This window comes from Hordeum vulgare, chromosome 5H (genome assembly GCF_904849725.1).
Source record: "Hordeum vulgare subsp. vulgare chromosome 5H, MorexV3_pseudomolecules_assembly, whole genome shotgun sequence".
NCBI lineage: Eukaryota > Viridiplantae > Streptophyta > Magnoliopsida > Poales > Poaceae > Hordeum > Hordeum vulgare.
The window spans coordinates 521,329,422-521,351,031 of record NC_058522.1 but is presented as its reverse complement, the minus strand read 5'-3'; the positions used below and the strand labels follow the sequence as shown (position 1 = coordinate 521,351,031).

General features: G+C 44.6%; 1 protein-coding gene across 1 annotated transcript; it reads left to right on the top strand.

Moving 5' to 3' along the window:
• The first annotated feature begins 1,416 nt into the window (after positions 1-1,416).
• Positions 1,417-6,185, top strand: LOC123452115 (mediator of RNA polymerase II transcription subunit 19a-like). Its single transcript, XM_045128700.1, has 7 exons — positions 1,417-1,630; positions 2,449-2,513; positions 3,335-3,624; positions 3,700-3,987; positions 4,074-4,128; positions 4,226-4,382; positions 5,768-6,185. The coding sequence occupies exons 1-6, from the start codon at positions 1,470-1,472 to the stop codon at positions 4,246-4,248; spliced, it is 882 nt and encodes a 293-aa protein (XP_044984635.1). The 5' UTR covers positions 1,417-1,469; the 3' UTR covers positions 4,249-4,382; positions 5,768-6,185.
• The last annotated feature ends 15,425 nt before the right edge of the window (positions 6,186-21,610 follow it).

The window sequence follows — 21,610 nt, the reverse complement described above, 5'->3', positions numbered from 1 at the left end:
GCAAAGATCTTTGCCGTCCGCTTTTGTGGGGCAGACGACAAAGAAGGTCCTATACCGTCGTAGGCTGACGCATAAATTTTGCCGGCCGTGACAATCTTTGCCGTCTGTGGTATTCTCTTGCCGTCCGGGATATTGTCTTTGCCGTCTGTGATGGCAGACGGCAAAGAAGGTGATTCCTGTAGTGTAAGGGCTATTTCTTTATTAATTACATAAAAAGTGAGTCTATTAAAAACAAGAGCTAACCTACAACATAACTAGGTCGAACCCTATTTTCTAAAAAGAAACACCCAACTTGTAGAGCGCCACGGAGTTGGAAGAGTAACACCCTTGTCATTATTGTCTAGGGCCACGCTTGCACCGCTTTGGACACTCGCGGGGGATCATAATATTTTTCGTGCCCACACACCACAAACAACAACGAGCCAAATAATGTACAAATGATATGGAACACATAATATACGTAGTTCAGGCAGTGCGTATTTATGTCGCAGCGAGTAAGTAAATAAAGACAAAAAAATACGGATCAATTTATAGTTTATGAAAAAAGGGCAAAATTGTGTGATTTTGGGAATCTATGGATCCAAGTTTTTGCATCATACTTGTTAATTTCGCTAAAGTAAAGTTATACCTATTTTTAACAAGAGCATAATATTCACTGCCATACAAGCTAGGGTTGGTGGCAGGGTGTGTTCACTCTCCACGGACTCCATCCCAATCTCCTTCATCCTTCTAGAACTTATGAGACGCTCACAAAGATGCTTTCATCATTTTTTTCTTCTAAAAAGATGCTTTCATCACTATTTCAGTTACGCAAATGTAGTGTTGGTTGCTCGATTGAGTTTCATCCTTGCAAGCATTGGTTATTTATACTAACCCAATATAATTAAATTATTATTGCGTTTATGCGCCAACACACGTCCGTTACCTATTTTCTTCATTGAAAATAAGGGTTAATTGGATCTATGCCACTACAACTTTCACGAGTTGAAAAAATGCCATTACAATTATGCACATTGAAAAAATGCCATTACAATTATGCCATGGTCTAAGCTGGAAGATATTTTTCGCATCGACCACATGCTCGCCGGAGTTGATAGTTTGATAGAAGAAGATGAGGGTAGGGTAAAAGGAGGAAGACAAGGGTATTTGTGTCTCAATGAAAGAATTGTAACGGCATTTTCTCAATGTGCATAATTGTAATGGCATTTTTTTCTAACTCGTGAAAAGTGAAAATCGTGATGGCATAGATCCAGTTAACCCTAAAAAGAAACGTCGTTGATTTTTAGGAAGTAAACCTTTTTGAAAGACCACGTGTAAACCTTTTGGAAACAAGTTGCGCACCATCTCCTCCGCACACAGAATTTAATACTTTTAGGTGGATTATTACGTCAAAAAAGGAAAGAGAGTACTAGAATTTTCTTTCTTCTCAGTCCTCTCATAGTTTTCCTTCCTCTTCTGACCCATCTCACATGCTCTACTCTGACCTCAGCTCCAATCTGACCCTAGTCCATAGTAGGAGCCGTCGCCGTGCCGTAGCTGATAGCATCACCGGCCGACGCCTCCCCACGCCCGCTCCTCGCGCGCGCCGCCCCCGCCGTATCCACTCCGTCCGCAGTCGACGGGTTTTGAGGTACGAGCTTTTAGCCATCCGGTGACTGCTTAGACCCAAGCCAATCACAAATCTCGGGAGCGGCGGCGCTCAATCTAGATCCGCCCATGGCAGCCTAGACCGCTCCCGTTTCCTGCCTCTAGCTTGGAGATGCTCTGTTTACTCCCGCCTCTGCCTGCCAAAGCTCATTTAATTATCATTTATCAAGGACTCTGTGCCGTCGCTCCATAAACGTCCGAGGAGGAAATTGCTGGTGCTAGCAAAATCCATTTTACCTCCCATATGCCTGGATTAGCAACTAATCGGCCTCGCTGGTAGCTAGCGGTATAGACGGTATAGTATTATGGAGCTCCCAAATCTCGTTTATGAATATATAACAGATGTTTGCATTTAACACATCAGTGGGTGAATTATCCAGCGACTTGGCAGTGCAGGATGAAGTATTTGGTTTAACAGATTTTGGCACCACGAATATTCACCTCGGTAGCATCTACATGTTACCAGCTTACCATGCACAGAAGTGGAAGATTTTCTAGCACTAGCAGATGCAATTTCTATTTTTAGTGTTGGTGTTAGTTAAGTCTATCTAGTTCGCTATTTAGAACATAGTTAAAAAAAGCGATAGGCGTTAATTGTGCGTTTTGCCACTACCTTGCGCTTTTCTGACCAAAGCGCACATTTATGCACAATTATGCGCAATTAAGTGCTAGGCGTTTCGTTATCTATCGCCTAGAGCCTAGGCGCACATTCTTTAGCTATGATTTAGAATGTATCCAATTAACTTTGCTTCTTTTGCTTGATTGCTTATGTGTATTTGTTTTCCTAAATCAAATCTTTAGGTGGACATGCATTTTGCAAATGTCAGGCTCTAATCAGATGGCTTCAGATGGTAAATTTGGAAATGGTAATGTCCTTTTCTGTACTATTTAATTCTTCTTCATCGTTCACGAAAATGGGTAACACCATATTCATACCGATCTTATGGTATGGCAGTATAGTTTAAAAACCCAAGGACAGTTTATAGAAATTGAGCGGTACATATTTAATTTAAGAATAAAAGAAGCAGATTGACCTATTCTGCTTTTGAATTGTTAGCAAGGCAAGAAGCTTGTTCGCTTCTCGTACATGACCATGAGTTTACTTACTTGCGTTTTACATCGGTATATCTCTTCTGCAAATGTCGCAGTGATGGCACTCTTGATAAATGCTAAGGCGAAGTCATGTTTTGTTGCTTTAGCTTTGGTCTGTTGTAACTCTCAGGGCATTTGTCTAGTATATATATACTCCCTCCGTCCGGAAATACTTGTCCTAAAAATGGATATAATGGATGTATCTATAACTAAAATAAGTCTAGATACATTCATCTTTAGGACAATTATTTCCGGACGGAGGGAGTATTACATTTTTTTTATCTGAGTATGCGAACCCTAGAAAAATTATTCTAGGTGAGCTCATGTGAAATTTGATAACCTTTTCAAGCATGATCATGTTTTGTAGCTTTGCTTGATGCCCTGCTAGTATTAGACTACTAGTTACTTTTATCTAAAAGACGATGTCAATCATGTGCCCCTGTAACTCAGTTAAAGCCGCTTTGTCATTTGACGTATATGTTGATCTGTCATAGGTTCATAGCATGAAGGTTGGCATTTTAGTATGTGCAGTATATTTTTTGCAAATAAAAGAAGTCTCGACTCTTGACACACCATGAGTTTCGGTGTATTTCAGGTCCTCGGGAGCTCACTGGGGCTGTTGACTTAATTAGCCGCTACAGGCTGCTGAACCATCACAGTTTCTTTTGTAAGAAACCATTGCCACTGGCTATCTCAGATACACATTATCTTCAGAATGTTGTGGGTGACACTGAAATCCGTAAAGGAGAAGGGATGGAGATAGATCAACTCATTCAGAACCCAGCCCTGAGGGAGAAGAAGACTGCTTATATTCAACCCTTTGACATGGAAACACTAGGACATGCATTTCAGTTGCGAGAAACAGCGCCAGTAGATCTGCCTTCGGTAGGGTATCCCCGTTAGAACATTTTCTTCCTTTGCTACATCCACCCCTTGTTTCAATTCTCTTGCATTCACCAGGCTGAAAAAGGTACTCCAACTATATCGGGAAATTCAAAGGTTAAGTCCAGGGACAAAGTCAAGAAGCATAAAAAGCATAGGGCGAAAGACAAGGACAAGGAACAGAAGAAGCACAAACATCGTCATAAGGATCGGAGTAAAGACAAAGACAAAGACAAAGAGAAAGAGAAAGAGAAAGAGAAAGAAAAAGAGAAGGAGAAAGACAAAGACAAAGACAAAGAAAAGAAAAAAGAGAAGAGTGTACACCATGATTTGGGAGGTGATAATTCCAAAAAACATCATGAGAAGGTAGTCCCATTTATTCAATGTGTTTCAAATAGCTTGAATGACTCATATTTTGGCCGTGCTCTAAATTTTAATGATTTTTTGTATAGAAGAGGAAACATGAAGGAATGGAAAATTTGGCGGCTGTACGTAACCACAAAAAAAGTAAGGAAGCATTTACTCAGTATTTTATTATTGCCATGACATGTTTCCTTCAATAATGCTTTTGTCCTTGTTACCATTCCTTGTTGATATATGACAGCACAAAAGCGCAAAATTCAATGAAATGGGCAAGGACTTTGTTTGGCGTAAGATGTGACAAATTCGTTTCTGTGTTAGTTCTCGTAATATGACTCCATGTTTTATGCTGTTAATGGGCGGCTCTGATGGTTTTCTTGTCAATACCACTTCCGATGGAGGTATGTGTCCCTTGAACTTTTATCATCTGTCGTTATTTGATTTCAGTTTGTGTCCTGGACCACTTGATAGTTGATATGCATAATGATGATGCATGACTTGAGTATATTAGCTTGTATTAAGATTCTATTTTTTCGTGTACATGTCTTTTGCTAGTGCAGAATGCCTTTTTATACGGTTCCTTTTGTATTGTGTCTTTCGGCTTTGGAACTAAGGCCACATTTTCTCCGTCTCCTTTCAATATTTATATACCCTGATTTGAGTTTGATTTAATGATTCTGTGTTGTTCTGAATCTAAAGTGGTATATTTCTTATTACTGGAAATCAGACGTTCTGTTGGAACTTTGGCCAATTTATTGTACTTGCTGTCAGCGCATAGTCGAGCTATTACACCTGCCGTTGTAGTGGTTGATGATTACATCCTTGAGTTGGGTATATGCAATGCTCGGTGGTGGGAGGGATAAGTTGGTAATCTCTCATCAGTTGTAGCTGACTGATTCAATATCTCAATGCTTAATTAAGCATCTACCAGTTCTAGTTTATGGCCAGTTTCCGTCTTCCAGTGAAACTCGTGGACAGCTTTAAGGGGTTCTGTTGTGCATGTCAGCATCTGGTATAACAATTCATATATTATCACAAAAGGTGTAAAAACTGACCACAACTTGGATATGTGTACTAGATGTTTTCTGAAGTCACCCAGCCTTTGTTTATTCCCCTTGGGGCAAAACTAGGGATTTTAGTGCTAGTATTAGATGACTCCATATATCTCACTAATTTGTACTGCAGCACATGGTGATTATAGTGTAGTGCATGATGTATTCGGAAACAAAGATGACAACTTGTTTTGTGATATTTGGTAGGCTAAAAATAATATCACATAACGTAATTAGGTTCCGGATGTTGAATTGGAAATAAAACAATGGTGTTCACAAACTCCCAAACATTACGAAGTGGGTGACTGTAGGTCTAGGGTACTCCGACCCTTTCTTTATGCTTTGCAGTTTTTTTTCTGTAATACTTCCTCCGTCTCAAAATAAGTGACTCAAAAGTAACGTCATTTTGTACTAAAGATAGTATAAAACTGAGTCATTTTTGAGTCACTTATTTTGGGACGGAGGGAGTGCTATATAAGTTATAATGGCCATCTTTCAGCCTCTTAATTTTTTATTATCAAACTGTTCCATTCTCGCATTCCAAGCTTTGAAAAGAGCTGTTTCAACCAACATCCACTATTCAAGATGCCGTGCACCAAATTTACTCATAAACGCTGTGATTTTCTTATTCAAATTTCTCATTTACTGATCAAGATCACCAGGAGTTACTGTTGGCATGTACCATCTGCATAATATAATCATCTAACACATACTGTTTTCTTGGCACAATGCAGTTACGACAGATGGAATTTCCTTTATCAAGATGCTCCGGTTACAAGGGTCGTGGCCAATTAGATAATGATACGCCATAAATCAATTCTGGGGAAACTTGAACTTGTCATTTGAACTTCTTTAGTTTTGCGCCCATTAGCAATTCTTTAGCGTTACCCTCCTATATGCCCTGTCCTGTAATCCAGACAGAAGAAAAGGGCTTACTGTCAAAGCCACATGATGTGACCATGTACAACAGGAGACGCGTAGAGCAGAAAAATTAGCAGTACACATTCCATGATCCAGCAAATTCATTGGTGGTGATGAACCTTAAGAAACCCGAGTAGTAGTATGTTGTGTGTACCAATCATGTTTCTTTAATCAAATGATACCTATTTATTGTTCAATTAAACAATGCATGTCAGATTGACCAACCGCAAATGTGAAAAGACTACTATGAAATTGAGTTCTTGCATTTCCTTTTTGGTGCGCAAGTTATCGTGGTTCCAAGCGTATATAAGGTGAATGATTAATTTACGGGATCGACTACAAGTATTTAGGTACAGGGGAGAGGGATTAGAGATTAGAACCTCTTTGATACAAAGGATTTCTAAAACGCAAGAATAGAGCGTCATGACATACGTATGAGATTGCATCATCGTTTGATCGCCCAATGGAGAAAACATTAGAATTCTTCACAAAATGTAGGATTCACCCAATGGAGAAAACATTAGAATTCTTCACAAAATGTAGGATTCATCCGTTCTTGCAAATCCGAAATGTTGGTCACACGGGCTTCCGAGAGTCGAATTCTTGTACAGCAAAAATCTTTTTTGTTCAGCGCTCAGTTGGCCCCTTCTTCAAATTTCTCAAAAGCCTTGGCACTTGGCAACCTATGTTGAGGAAAAGAAATATGCTGATGATGCCCAGTGCCTTCGCTTGCAACCATACATTCAGATGTCGGTCACGCCGTGCAGCGATCTTCTCAGAAGCGATTCTTCCCACGGTCACATCGCATATACCCCTCCGTCCGGAATTACCCGTCGCATAAATTTATAAAAAAAATAGATGTATCTAGAACCAAAATGCATCTAGATACAGTCATTTTCATGACAAGTATTTTCAGACGGAGGGAGTATCAGGTTACATTTACCAGCATCTGGCCAAGTTCATTCCATTCCATGTCTCACAGCTGAAGAAAGCACTTTGGACATTTGAATCTGCATGTCCTGATATGCGTGAGAGGTATCTACCGATGGGACGATTCTAGGGGGGGACAAGGGGGGGCTAGACCCCCCCCTAACAAATTGATTTTTCTACTATAATAATTGTTGTTGTAGCTATTTTTTTTACTTTATATGAACTTTGCCCCCTCCATGAACAAACTTGCCCCCCCCCCCCCTTATGCTTGCATGTTGGCTTCGTCCTGTCGCTGATGCCTCTCCTTCGCGTGTGTTGGATGAGCGCCTCATCAATCAAGCAAGGTAAGAAGTGGGTTAAAGGTTGTGTGGAAGAATATTCCCCGATCAAAAATGCTCTTCTGATCCGATTTGGTATTGCCTTCCTGAAGAGTGAAGAAGAGAAGCAGAAGAACAGAGAATTTGTTTTTTCAGTCTGAAGAATGGAGAAGTTTTTTTTTTTTTTTGAAAGAGGTGAAGAACAGAGAAGCTAAGCGGGCCAATTAGACCGTAAAGAAGCCCAAGCCCACTGAGAGCGTCGCTAGGGACAACCTGAGCTCCTATTCGGAGTTGGTGGGCCGGTCCATGTAGACGTTCACATCTGAAAAAAAACGAAAAATGCAGGAAAAATGACCAAAATGCGATTTGTTTTGTGAATACAAAAAAGTTCACGGATTTTGAAAAGCAAATTCATGAAGTTGAAAAACAGTTCATCAAATTTGAAAAAGTTCATCGATTTTACATAACTCTCTGTAAAGTTCATCGATTTTGAAAAAAACAATTTTTTTTTCAAAAAAGTTCATCGATTTTGCATAACCTTCTGTAAGGTTAATCGATTTTAATAAAATTTCATAAATTTTAAAAGAAGATCATTGGTTTGAATATTATTCATCAAATTCTTTAAAAACTACATAAATTTGAAAACTTCATCATTTTCAAAAAAACTTCACTGTTTTTGAGAAAAATGATGAAAATTAAGTAAAACAAATAGATAAAAAAATAGCTAAACAGACCGGCCCAGCTAGGAGGGTGGGCACCCGAAGCGCCAAACAGGATATGGGAAAATCCTATTTGCCGCTAGTCGAGGCTTCGCACAGAGTGGACGGGGGATTGGGCTGGCCCAGGTAGCGAGGGTACTATGTCCGGTTTTGGAAAACTTCTGAACCGTTTTTTTTTTTCATTTTTCTGTTTCTTTTATCGTTTCTTTTATTTTTTTCTGTTTCAAAATTGTTCTGAATTTTTATAAAATGTTCTGGAATTTGAAAAAATGTTTCAGAAATTAAAAAAATCTTCTGGAATTTGAAAAAATGTTTAAGATTTTGAAAAAATATTTCGGAAAGTGAAACATGTTCCAAAATTTTAAAAATGTTAAATTTTTTAAGAAAATGTTTCGAAATTTGAAAAAATGGTCAGGAATTTTAAAAAATATTCCGGAATTTAAAAATATATTCCGTAATTTGAAAAAATATTCCATAATTTGAAAACATATTCCATAAAAAATGTTCCCTATTTTTAAAATACTTCATGCTTTAAAAAATACTTGATAAAAAAAGAAATAAGTAAAAACAGAAAGAAAAACGACCCTCCAAAAAAAAAAGAGCAGAAAAAAAAACTACAGTCGTGATGGACCTACTGGACCGGCCCAGTCGGGGGTCGTCCTATGCGAAGCCCCGACTGGTTGCTGCAGTGAGCGGCGATTAGGATATGCCTCCTGAGGCATGATACTTTATTTTTCTTTTTCCTAAAAAAACGTCTTTTTTTTTCCCTTTCGAGTTTGCATGAGGTGTGATGCTGTTATTGTCCCGCTGGCCTTTGCTCTGTGTCGATGGAACCTGTGAATTGTAAACAGAGCTTGGTGCTATCTCCTCCACCTGCTCCCATCTTCTTCTTCCTCGAGACCGGGTCTTAGGAATTCTCTACGTCACTACATCTACATGTGCATGCAAACCCCATTTTGAACGATAAAAGTGTGTCGCCCTTGGCCCTTGGCCCGAAGAGAAATGATACGTCGATGATGACGCAGGATCTTCCATTCCATGTGTGAACTTGTTTAGACGGAAGCTCTTACGAGGCAATGTACGACCAATAGTTACTAGAGAGAAAATCTCCGTATACATCACCACCAACGCATTCGCAAGTCAACCTCCACACGCACACCGAGCAGCCGCGGTTACGCGCAGCGCACGCCCCTTCGTCCTCCTTCCTCCTCGCGTCGCCCGCCACATGCTACGAAGGATCGGAGCCACGCACGACATGCATCTTCCTCCTCGATCGGGGTCAGCCCAGCCGGCCATGTGCCCATGCCATGCCATTGCCATTGCCATGCCATCAGCTGGCCACGTACTCACCCTCCTCCTCTCAACGCCCCCCCAACCAATTAAAAAGAACACGCTAGCTAAGCTAAGCCATCTAATGACAATTATGGCGGGGACAATCTGGCTTTAAGATTCACGAGGGAGATTCCCCTTTAAACATGCATAATCTATATGCATCATGCATGATGCATGGACACGGCAGGGCATCAGCAACCCTGCACGGCTTGTCGCCCTACCAAGGCAAGGCAGCGCGAATCTTGGCGGCCCTGTCCCTTCCCCCTCCCCTCCGCCCATGCAATGCAATGCAATGCAACGCACGATCCATCCCATCAATTCCCAGCTTTGCTTGCCTTTGCGGAGATCCATCGACGAAGCCACCGTCGATTAATCAACACCTGTATTATCACGGACGGATTAGTTTAACTCTGCCGTGCATACTGCCTGCATCGCCCGGCGTCGCCTAGATGGCAGCCAGCAAGACCGATCGCATGTGATCTATCTATCTGCCATGTAGCTAGTTGTCTAACTACGACCCTGCAGATCTATATATAGTTGTTATCTTAGCGTTTCGAAGTCACTGTGTGATGCGCGCCGCGCCGTTTCTTTCACGGAGCTGGTGAAGCCTGTCGGTATCTATCTTCCACGAGATAATATATCAGCAGGGAAGTCAATCTTCAGTGGAGATGGTCAGATCGGCCGGACCGGAGAGGCAGACAGACAGGACAGCGATGCACCGCAGCTCCAGGCATCAGGCTGCCAGTTTACCTGTGCAAGTCAGGCATCATTGGACCCTAGCTTGTTCAGAAATCAAGGGGCTGGCTGGCTGTCCGGCGTCCTTTTTCTCGCCTCATTACATGTGCTCGCGTTCAGACCTTCAGCTTCAGAGTTTGATCGAAATGGCGCCCACCTTATGATCATCTCCAGAAACCTTTTCTTCTTCTTTATACTATTATCAAAAGCAAAAAACAAAAACTCCAGATGCCGTCTTCTTTGGAGGTTTATTTTAACTGCTTGTCTGGGCACATATAGTCTGTTGGCCTGTCCCAAATTCAGCAACAGGACAGAGAGCCACCACCCGGTGCTGTATGAAATGAAAGTGAATACATATATATATATATATATGCAATTCTTTCCGGTAAACAACCTAGAACAGGAAGCCAACACATGTGGTCCAACAAGGCCTGTTCCAAAAGAGGCAAAATGTTCTAAGGTTATTCATATCGCATGCATCCATGGCGCTTCACTACTGCATGCGTATATTTGTATTCAGAAACCGAGCTGCCGGTTCAATGGATCCATAACAGGAGGGGACAGGCAGGGTCCATGAGGAACATGGCAGTTAATTTTGCATAATCCTCCTGCCTCTTGAACCACTGAACCATGGGGCCCCCGTGCCATGCATGCGCCCGCGAATAATCCTGTCATATTCCCTCACTCATCGGGCTTGCTTAGTTGCTTTGGAGTGTGGATCATGTGGACTTCTCCCTTTAGCTTGCAGCCCCCACACCAAAACACATCGCTTACAAAGCTCCAGTTTTAATTTCGTTCCCTTTCTGCTATCACGAAAAGCGGTCAAAAAAGAAATGGGCGATCCAAAAGCTCGATATGCGCCACGAAAATGGATGACACCTAGTAGAACTAGAACTGATTAACGACTTTGCAAAAGGGAAAGGGGCGATGATAAAGAGACGTGTCTCCGGTGTTCATGCGTGTCGCGCTACCTATAGCTGCCGGTTCAGTACTGCTACTCTACTACTTACGAGTATTAGATCATATGGATCTCTCGTGTCTTTGGCATGAAGCAACTTGGCTGGAGAGAAAAGTATGCATCGTCTTGGGGTCGTTGGCGTAATAGTAGTACGTTGCTTTGGTTGGTGTGGCCGCGGTTGGCGTCTGGGCAGACAAACTGCAGTCATGGGGTGTACTGATGCCGTTTTAAAACGGTGCAGCCCTTAAATGCTGTAGGGCTTTTGGCTGTAGGGCGTCGAGCTGGGCTGCCCCTGCAACTGCAAAGGTTGGTGAACTCATCACATGATCATAGAATATCATCACTCCAGTACGTAGTAGCTCCCTCGAGCTAATACTACTCGTAGCTCTTATCCCTTCACCTCACATGTTTTCTTCTTCTTCTTCTTCAGTGGAGAACAGACAAAAGTTGCCGTATCTTTTTTTCCATAGGAAGAGGTTTCATCATCTTCTAATTAGCGGTGCGAAGCTATCCAGTCCTTTGGAATTCATTCACCGTTTATTAGAGCCGATGATCTCCTCGTGCAAGTTGGCATGCATGCATGTACCGGCAGATCTTGCAACTTGACGGGTGCAGTATATGAGATAGATGTGGGCAGGGCAGTCAGTGATGAGACAAGACTCACTGGGCACGGAATATGACTTGGTCGGTCAGCAGAACAAAACGATGAGCTCAACGCGACAGCGACGGCGCTCGGCGCACTTGCTACGGGCGCATCCCTTTCCGCGAGGGAGCGCGAGATGCGTCCTGTCCCCGCCCCGGCGCCGGCCGCGGCCTGCATGCCATCGCGCTCGCCATCCGCGCACAGTCCGTGGCGTGCGCGCGCGTCGCCATGGACGCACAGGGAGACATGGACATGTGTTCGTTCGTGCGTGCGCGCGCGCGTCGCCATGGACGCACAGAGCACGGAGCACGGTGAGGCATGGACACGTATTCATTCGTGCGCGCGCGTCGCCATTGACGCACAGAGACGGGAGATGGACGTCTACTCATGCGTGCGTTCCGCGCGCGCATCGCGTGCTGGGCTGGGCCTGAGCGGTCGACAGGCGGAACCGATGCCCTGTCCTGCTGCCGCGGCATGCCCCGGCAGAGCGCGGTGGCCGCTGCGCGGCGCACAGCGCAGATCCTTTTATTCCCTGATCAAGAAGAGAACCGGGCGGCGCTGTTGCGGGATTCCGGCGGTGCGTGGTGTACGTATGGCTACGACGTTGGCTTGGGCCGTTGCATGGATGGGACGGACTAGGTGAGCGCCCTGACCAGACAGCCCGCACTGTTGATCGATTGACGGATTTGATCTGTTCGGCCAGGAACCGGGGTGGGGGATACGATGCGATGCTTGTTGGACGGGCATATATCTCCTCCAAGTCGTCGATCTTGTTTGTAGCGTGCGTGTGTGATTGATCACCTTTTGTTTCAGGCCTGGCCTCGTTTTTGGATCCAATGCCTCTACCGTTGAACTTCATGGACGTGTGGCCTGCCGACAATTTAGACGGTGAAGGAGGCGAATAGGGAGGGGAATTTAGTTTAATTACGGCATATTTCCTTGTCTGGAATTACGACTTTGAGCCTCTGAAAAAAGGGAATTGCGACTGATTTGTGCCTTAAAAAGGGAATTACGTACGACTAATGCGTGCTCAACGGCCGGCTGCTCGGCTCAAGCATCCCTTTCGGTGGATTTAACAGGCCCCCTTGTCCCCATGAATTTAGCGCTCAAACTTACGAACATGTAGGAAAACCCCAGTACTGTTTTGCAAGATCTTCGACAGAACCACTTTTTCGATGAAATATCTGGACCTTCCACTCTCGATCTGGCAGCTTAAGTCTGTGGATTTTCAATACCCGAAGGACAAGGCGTCCGACAATCTCGCCACTTGGGACGGGCAAAACATCATCATCATTGGACGCATCATCCTTGTGAAACCAGTCGTCGCCTCCCAGACGGTTTATGCTATCACACCTCTCATCGTCCTGCCGAGCTCTCTTCACAACATCAACAAATTAGAAAGGGTCTTTCTTTGATACGAAACGGATAGAACCACGAGAGCCAAATTCAAAGTGAATTGGAAGGTGGTCTACCGTCCTAAGGAATACGGATGCCTTGGGATCCTGAAAACTAGCAAATTCGTCACGGCTCTCCGCCTCATATGACCATGGTATGAATGGAAGGAGTCAAACAAACTTTGGGTGCGACTAGGGAACAGTGACGGAGTGTCTTGGGGACAATTAGGGGCCTTGACCCTCCTTTTCTAGTGGCGGAGTGTCTTGGGGACAATTAGGGGCCTTGCTCCCCCCTTTCTAGAAGAATTTTTGCCAACTAAGCCTATCCTTCAGTTAATCGCTCTATTAATTCTTCGGCCTTTATGATAGTTCTAGTTTTTTAGTCATATTCAGTCATTTGTACCCCCACCTAATATTTGATTCACGCTCCGGCACTGCCCCTTTCTAGAATTTTTTTTGTCAACTAAGCCTATCCTTCAGTTAATCGCTCTATTAGTTCTCCGGCCTCTATGATAGTTCTACCTTTTTGGTCATATTCGGTCATTTGCCCCCCCCCTCGCGCGTAATATTTGATTCACGCTCCGCCACTCCTAGGAAATTACCCATGCACGGAGGAGGACATGTACTTCTTCTATGCCTCAACGACCATCATCTTGGGCAGTGGTGCCAAAAACACCTTTTTGGGACTCCTTGTGGCTTCTTGGGAGGAAGCCAAAAGACATCACTCCTTTAATTTTCGAGGCCTCCACAAATCTGGAAAGTACACTAGGCCCACAATGGAAATCCTTGGATTCTTAAGACCAGTTGCAACACCGTCGTTTCTCGCGCCCACATATGCCAATTCCTCACCCATTGGATGTTTGTGCATGACCTACACCTGAATGAACAAATCACTGATGATATTATCTAGAAGCACGCTAACAATGGGGCATATTCGACGACCACCGTATAGAAGATCCAGTTTCTTGGATTGACGCTTTCGCCCATGGACTTCATGATCTGGAAAGCCTGGGCTCCTCTAAAAATCAAGTCCTTCGTTTGGTTCCCTATCCAATACCGAATTTGGACCGATGATAGACAAGAACGATGCGGTTGGGAAAATTGTGGGCTATGCCTGCTTTGCAGGCGAGAAAATGAGACGGACGCGCACCTCTTCTACAAATGCCGCTACACCATTAGGTTATGAAACTCAGCCACCCTCAAATTGTCCCTCGCGCACATGAACATCTCCTCCTAATAGATAAGTGGACCGACTTGCACAACCCGAATCAATGTGGCTTGGCCTTCCTTACAATGTTTGTCTTCTGGGAAATTTGGAACGAGCATAACGGTAGAGTCTTCCATCACAAGAGTGCGACGCCTCCAATACTCGTGCGCGCTATCATTGACCACACCAAACTTTGGGTCATCGCGGGTGCCAAGAAATTAGGGTCTGTTGTGATATACGAGTAATTGTCATGCAGTGTATGTGGGCTGTTTGTAACACTCTAAACTCTTCTCTCTTATTAAGTGAATGAGGCAAATCTTTTACCTCCGTTTTGATTTTTTTCCAGACAGCACTAAACAAAACATCTTATTGGAGGGACGCTAAAATTTCTGGTTTGGTGGTTATCGATAAATTCTTCACATTTTCTGGACATAATTTTCAAACAAAATTTGAATTTTAACTCCATTTCAATAATAAGTAGTATGAGAAACCTAGAGAGAACACACACGTTTTTTTTGCATTCTCCGGTTGTTAGAATGTGTAAGCTTTGACTCTCACCCCCTTAAGAAAACTGATTTTTGTTTCAACTGTGAAAATTTTAAAATAGAATTAGTAAGACTACTAAGTTGTACTCCATCCGGGTTTATAAGATCTATCAGTCAAATTATCATTATCACTTGATCTATTATGAACTGTGTTTTCATAATGTATTTTATTAGGTATTGTATGTATTGATATATTTTTTATTTAAATTTTGTCAAACTCAAACTAGTTTGACTATATATAGGATTAATATGGGTTAGAGCATCTCTAGTAGAACCCTCAAACCCTTAAATCTAAAACCAGTTTTAAGGGTTGAGAATTGACCATTTTTTACACTTTTAAGGGTTGAAAAACAGGGGCAAAGACTAGAACCCTCAAACCCAACCCTTATAACGGAATATTCATCACATTTCATCATATGACATATCACAAATTCAATCACATTTGACATAAAACAATAATCATTCTAGTTATTATTACACCATCGAATAAAACAATAATTATTCAAATCATTACAACAATGTTTGAGCAAATTACAACAATTGTTCGAATCAAATAGGACATAGAAAAGTAAAACAAAGATACATCATGGGCCAATGCGCCGCCCATCCAAATGCCAGTGGTGCTCTACTAGATCATCCCGGAGCCGACCATGAGTGGTTCCATCCTCAATCTCACGATGTGCTTGAAGAAAAGCTTGTATGCGAGAAGGGTTTCTTTCCGGTTGCACATGGGTACCAACATTGTCATAGAAACAAGGGAGGTTTAACCCTCTCTCATCCTCTAGGATCATGTTGTGTAGAATCACACAACATTTCATGATGTTCATCAAGGTTTTTTTTGTCCCAAAACCGAGATGGACCCCGAACTATGGCAAACCTTGCTTGCAAAACACCGAAAGCTCTCTCAATATCTTTGCGGGCTGCCTCTTGTGCCGTGGTGAAATGAGCCTGTTTTCTTGTTAAGGGCACCCCATTTTTCTCCTTGATGGACTTCACAAGAGTTGCCCATTCGGGATAGATGCCATCGGTGAGATAGTATCCCATTGAGTACTCATTGTTCATGATTTTGTAGTTGCAAGCTGGAGCATCCCCAGAAATTAATCTTTTGAACAAAGGAGATCTATTGAGGACATTGATATCATTGAGTGTTCCCGGCAACCCAAAGAATGCATGCCAAATCCATGTGTCCTCCGATGCTACGGCCTCAAGCACAATGGTAGCATCACGGCTTTTACCGCAATACATTCTCTGCCATGCCTTTGGGCAATTTTTCCACCTCCAATGCATGCAATCAAGACTACCAAGCATCCCCGACCATCCCCTTTTTTCATTCATTTACATTAATCTCTTTGTATCTTCCTCGTTTGGTGCCCGAAGATACTGCTCACCATACAACCGGATGACCAACTTGGCAAACCTACGGACGGACTCCGTGGTTGTATCTTCTCCAATGCGAAGATACTCGTCGGTATAATCCGCGGGTATGCCATAAGCGAGTACCCGCATTGCCGCCAATATCTTTTGATATGCACTAAACCCCATGATACCGGCGGCGGATCTACGACGTTTAAAATAATAGGAGGCGGCCTCACAATCGGTGACAATCTTCACAAACAAACTACGACGCATCCGGTACCTTCTGCGAAAGAGACAAGGAGGGTATGTAGGTACCTCCACGAAGTAGTCTCGCATCAAATGCTCGTGTCCGAGAGCGCGGTTCCGGTAGATGGTGAGTCACCCCATCTTCGACCCTCTCCTCTGATCCAAAAGCTTCACACGGTCTTCAAACGCTTGCACGTCGGCGAGGAGGCTCATCATCTCGACGTCGTCGTCTTGCAACAACTCGTCAATGTACGAATCGTCGGATGATGACCAATCCGACGAATCCGACAACGAGTCCATCTACATACCAAGTGGCTACAATTAGTGCCAATGAAGCAAAAATTAAAAACTTAAAAAGTAAAAAAAAATCTCACCGGGGCGGGGCGGGGACGGCCTGCCGAGGCGGGGCGCGGGCGGGCGGCCGGGGCGGGGATGCGGCCAGGGAGCGGAGGGGCGGCGGGGCGGCGGCCGGGGCGCGGAGGGGCGGCGGCCGGGGCGCGGAGGGCGGATGACGAGATGCGGAGGGCGTCGGGGCGCGGAGGGGCGGCGGGGCGATGGCCGGGGCGCGGAGGTGCGGCGGGGTGGCGGCGGCCGAGGCGGATTCCTCCCGCGCGGGGGAACATACTGCCTCCCGCGCGAGGTGGGAAAATGAGTGCGGGTTGGGGGCAGTTTTCCCTCTCAACCCTCACTTCTACAGGCTGGGAAGGGGTTTGAGGGTTGGACCTCTAATTTTTTTACGGGTTTAAGGGTTTAAGGGTTCTAGTCTACGCCGTTTTTCCGATGAAAACTGTAAAAAAACGATTATTTTTAAGGGTTTGAGGGATCTACTAGAGATGCTCTTATGGACCTAGATGGAGGGTGCAAACATGTGACATCCAATTCCAGCAACTCAACTACTCTATCGCCCTAGCAAATACTCCCACCATTCCTGAATATAAGGTGTATTATTTAAAAAATAATCAAACTTCTCTAACTTTAATCAAGTTTATTGATAAAAATATCATCGTTTAGAATACCAAATCATTATCACTAGATTGACCATGAAATATATATTTTTTATTTTTTATTTTTAGTATTTTACATGTTTTATATATTTTTCTATAAACTTGATCAAACATAGACATTCTTTGACTTTTTGAGAAACTAACACACCTTATATTAAAAAACGGAGGGAATATATAGTTGTGAAGTAAACAAAATGCACAATATATATCAAAACGAGTGAAACTTATTTAAGTTTGATCAATTTTATAGAAAGAATATATAAAAAACATCTACAACACCAAGTTAATGTCATTAGATTCGTTATAAAATATATTTGTACTATATGTAATGCTGCCGATCTTAGCAGATTTTCTATAGACATGATCAACTTTATAAAGTTCAAATTAAGAGCATTTACAGACCAAACTTACAAAAATGACCTCTCAAGCATTCAAGGATGCGTCCAAACGTGTCCGTGGGAAGTCGACTTAAATAAACACGTGTAACCGGACATCTCGTACTAAATTCTCAAATTCATACAAAATCATGCAAATATAAAAACATACGTACCACGCACAAATTAACTACTCCTCGTCGAGGATTTCCACGATCTCCGTGCCCTTCGACAGATAAAAGTGCGGCAACTGCAGCTCTGCCCCCTCTGATGTCTGTGCTACGGACCCCTCCGGCGCCTCCGGTTGCTCCGCTGCGGCTTCCTTCGTCACTGTCTCTGCGTCGAGCTCATCGAAGAGAGCGTCGGTTTCCACATGCCTCTGTCGGATGAGCTGGCGGTTGGCCTTCACCTCGGCCTCATCCCGGATGGAATCCAAGATGGCCTGCTGCTCCACCATCTTCTCTGCTTGGGCGACGACGAACTTCGCCTCCGCCTTCGTCATGTTCAAGCCCGGAGCATGGAGCTCTGCCTCGTCCTCCTCTGGCTCATTCTTCTCCATCGCCTCCGTCAAATCCTCCTCATCCTTCGTCTCCGGCGAGTTCAGAGAGAGACCTGCAGCGATGCGGGCAGTGCATCTCCGCCTCGTTCTGCATCTGGCGCTCCTGCGTGAGCATAATGTAGGTGGTGATTCTACGACGGACCATACCGACGTCAGAGAGCAGGGGAGAGGATGCGGATGGGCTCGGGTGATGGCGAAGAAAGGGAGGAGGTGGATGTGCTAGGGCCGAGAGACGCCGACCGGCTTAAATAGCCGGCTATGGCCTCGGGCGGCGAGCCTGAGCGATGTCACGCGACGTTCAAACCGCGGCGACGGCCGAGGCGCCTGTCTGACTATCGGGTTTCTGGGCGAGTCCGCATGAGGCCCCGTTGTCAGGCCGACGTGGCGCGCGTGCCCGAGCTCCCTCATACCCGTTTTCATTTGGACTGGATATGAGGTTGTCGGTCAGTCCGGGCGTTTGAGGCCCGTTTGAGGGCCCCGACTGAATCGCTTTTTGTGACCGGTCAAGCGGGTTGCCCGAACAATAGGTATGATGGGTCTGGTTGTAGATGCTATAAGAGCTACAAAATGTTTCGACAAAGAGGGTAACTTGCATGTTCATGTGCCCTTTTCCTAACCCTATCCGCCACAAAGTCTCTTCCACGCCATCGCTTCGGTCCCCCTCCTCTCTCGGGCCGGCGGTTCATGGACGCCCAATTAAAAGAAGAAGACAATCAGTATGGTTTTCAGTGTAATTATATTTTTTGTTGGTCATTTTATGTCTTGTCGTCTTTTCATTGTACTACAATCTATTGGTTTTCTTGATAATATTCAGTTATAAGATGCCTTTGAGTGTATTTTCTTGACACATATGCAACGTATGCTCTGCGTCTTAGTCGATCCGACATTGGCCTCGGCGAACGGCGAGGCTTGCACCGGAAAAAGCCGTCGCTTTCTCGCCGGACGGCTTTGATTGCGTTGCCATCCGCGGCAACCCACAGCAGTGAGAGGCCGGGCCGTGGTTGCCGCTTGGTGAGAGTTCGTTAGTGTGGCCATACATATATACTTTCGCTTTAAGTAAAGAGCAAGGCGAAGGACCCTTGCCTCGAACCAAGCTGTCTTGATTTTCCCTACAACAGAAAAAGATGAAAGTGCTAGCTGATGCAGTCAGTCTCAAGCCAAGACGGCTAATCACTTTGATTTGACTAAGCAAGCCGTTAGGTTTTTGGTTGCGACGGTTGTGGAGTAAAAGGGACGGCTGTGAGAACTTTGTCGTGAACGGTGACTTAATTTGTACCGTGCATGTCGCATGGATTTTCAAGGGAGATTGCAATAGATCTCAAGCTAGGCACCTACAGTTCAATACAACAGATGTTGGAATGAAAATCGGGTGAGTTTCAAGCGAAAATATGATCTGGCAGGTAGTAATTAAAGCCAGCGCTTGGAACATCTCTAGCCGATCCCTTAAAAAGCTATAGCAGAATAATTTGTCTACTTTACTTCATTAAATCACACCTAGCATATCCCCTGAATCCTATAAGGGGAGTATTTTTTTTACTCCTCCATCCAAAATCAGCCTCCCCCCCCCCCAATATACCTGCCCCGTGCGGCCGAGTAATATTTGTTCCCCCTCTTTCTCCGACTTGCACGACTGCATCCTTCCCGCTGCCGCCGATCACATGTCGCATTGCCATCGATGACCGCTCCCATCTACATAATGGGTAGCCAAGACTCTTCTGTTGTCCCGCTGGTCACCGCGTCGAAAACCATCCCATGCCGCCGCCCACACCAAAAAAATGTTTGGGAATGAAAAATCTTCACTGGCCACAAGCACCGACTCCCACCACGACCAAGGCCGTTAGGATGGCCACTGCCTCTGGCAACGGCAGGTTGCTCTCCTGCTGCTCCCGTCGGCGGCAAGCGAGCTAGCAAAAGAGAAAAAGAAAAGAAGTGCATACGGTGGCACATACAAAGAATATTTTGTGGCCATGATTGAGGCCAAGAAGGTGTTAACGGCGGAACGCAAAGAAGAGAAGATGGCTAGGTGGAATGAGCTGAAGATGATGGGGGATGAGAACTAGAAGTCCAAGTTGACGTCCGGAGAGATAGAAAGAGTTGAAAGCGGAAGAGTGTAGACTTGCACTTGAGGGGGCGAGGCTTCATGATGCTAGAAAAGTCAAAGATCGTGCTATCATGTTCATGAATTCAACCAGAACACATGAAACTGCAAGAAAGTATAAAGAGCTCACTTGTGGAAAGATCTTGTCCCGAACAGAAGTCTCTCTTAGAAATGGTGATGGTGGTGGTAGTGGCCGAGAGGATGGTGGTGGTGGTGGTGATGGTGGGCAAGAGGATGATGGTAGTGGTGGTGATTGTGATGGTGGCCGAGAGGATGGTGATGGTGGTCGTATGTTATACGGTGGTGGCTCTGGTGATTTCTTATGTGAGGACATTATTTGAGTTCTCAGTGGTCGGCCTCAATTCACAACATAACTTGATCATAGAAACGATGCCTTTTCGATGAACTCTGAATCTTTTTTATTTAAAAATCACGATCGATAATATGCTTGTTAACCACTATATTATGCATGTTTTATTTTTTTTAAATGGTTGATAATATATATTATAAAGCATTTGAAGTTCATGCGGTCAGAACAAAAACTTATGGAAAACTGTTTTTACTTCATTAAATTTGGGGGGCTGCTACGCATCCACCGACGAATGTTTAGTAAACATCCATCACCTGAAGGACCGTCCGATGTACGCGCAGTCGTCCCGATCTATGCGCAGCCGTCCGATCCGCTCCAGCCGGACACACCATAATTCCTCAAACGACGGCCGAGTTGCACAAACTTTCATTCCTGAAACGACGACCGAGTTGCAGAAACTTTCGCTCTGTTGCGAGAAATAAATTTTACACCCGTTAATTCCTGAAACAACGGTCGAGTTTCAGAAACAATTTGCTTGTTGCAGAATTTTTTCCCTTCATCTTTGTGTAACATAGGTACTTTTAAGTAAGAATTTTTTGCAACAAAGGTCATGTTTCAATTTTTTTTGCAACAAAGGTCATGCTGCAGAAGCATCAGCTCCCTTCGCCGACCTGCTCGGCCGCGGCATCTTCCTCGCCGGCGGCCGCCTCTGGAGCCTCCAGCGCAAGCTCGCCTCTTCTCCTCCCGCTCACTCCGCCGCTTCTCCGGGCGTGAGCTCCGGGAGCACCTCCACCGGCGCCTCCTCCCGCTCCTCGATGCCGCCGCAGGCTGCAGAAGCATCAGCTCCCTTCGTCGACCTGCTCGGCCGCGACATCTTCCTCGTCGGCGGCCGCCTCTGGAGCCTCCAGCGCAAGCTCGGCTCCTACTCC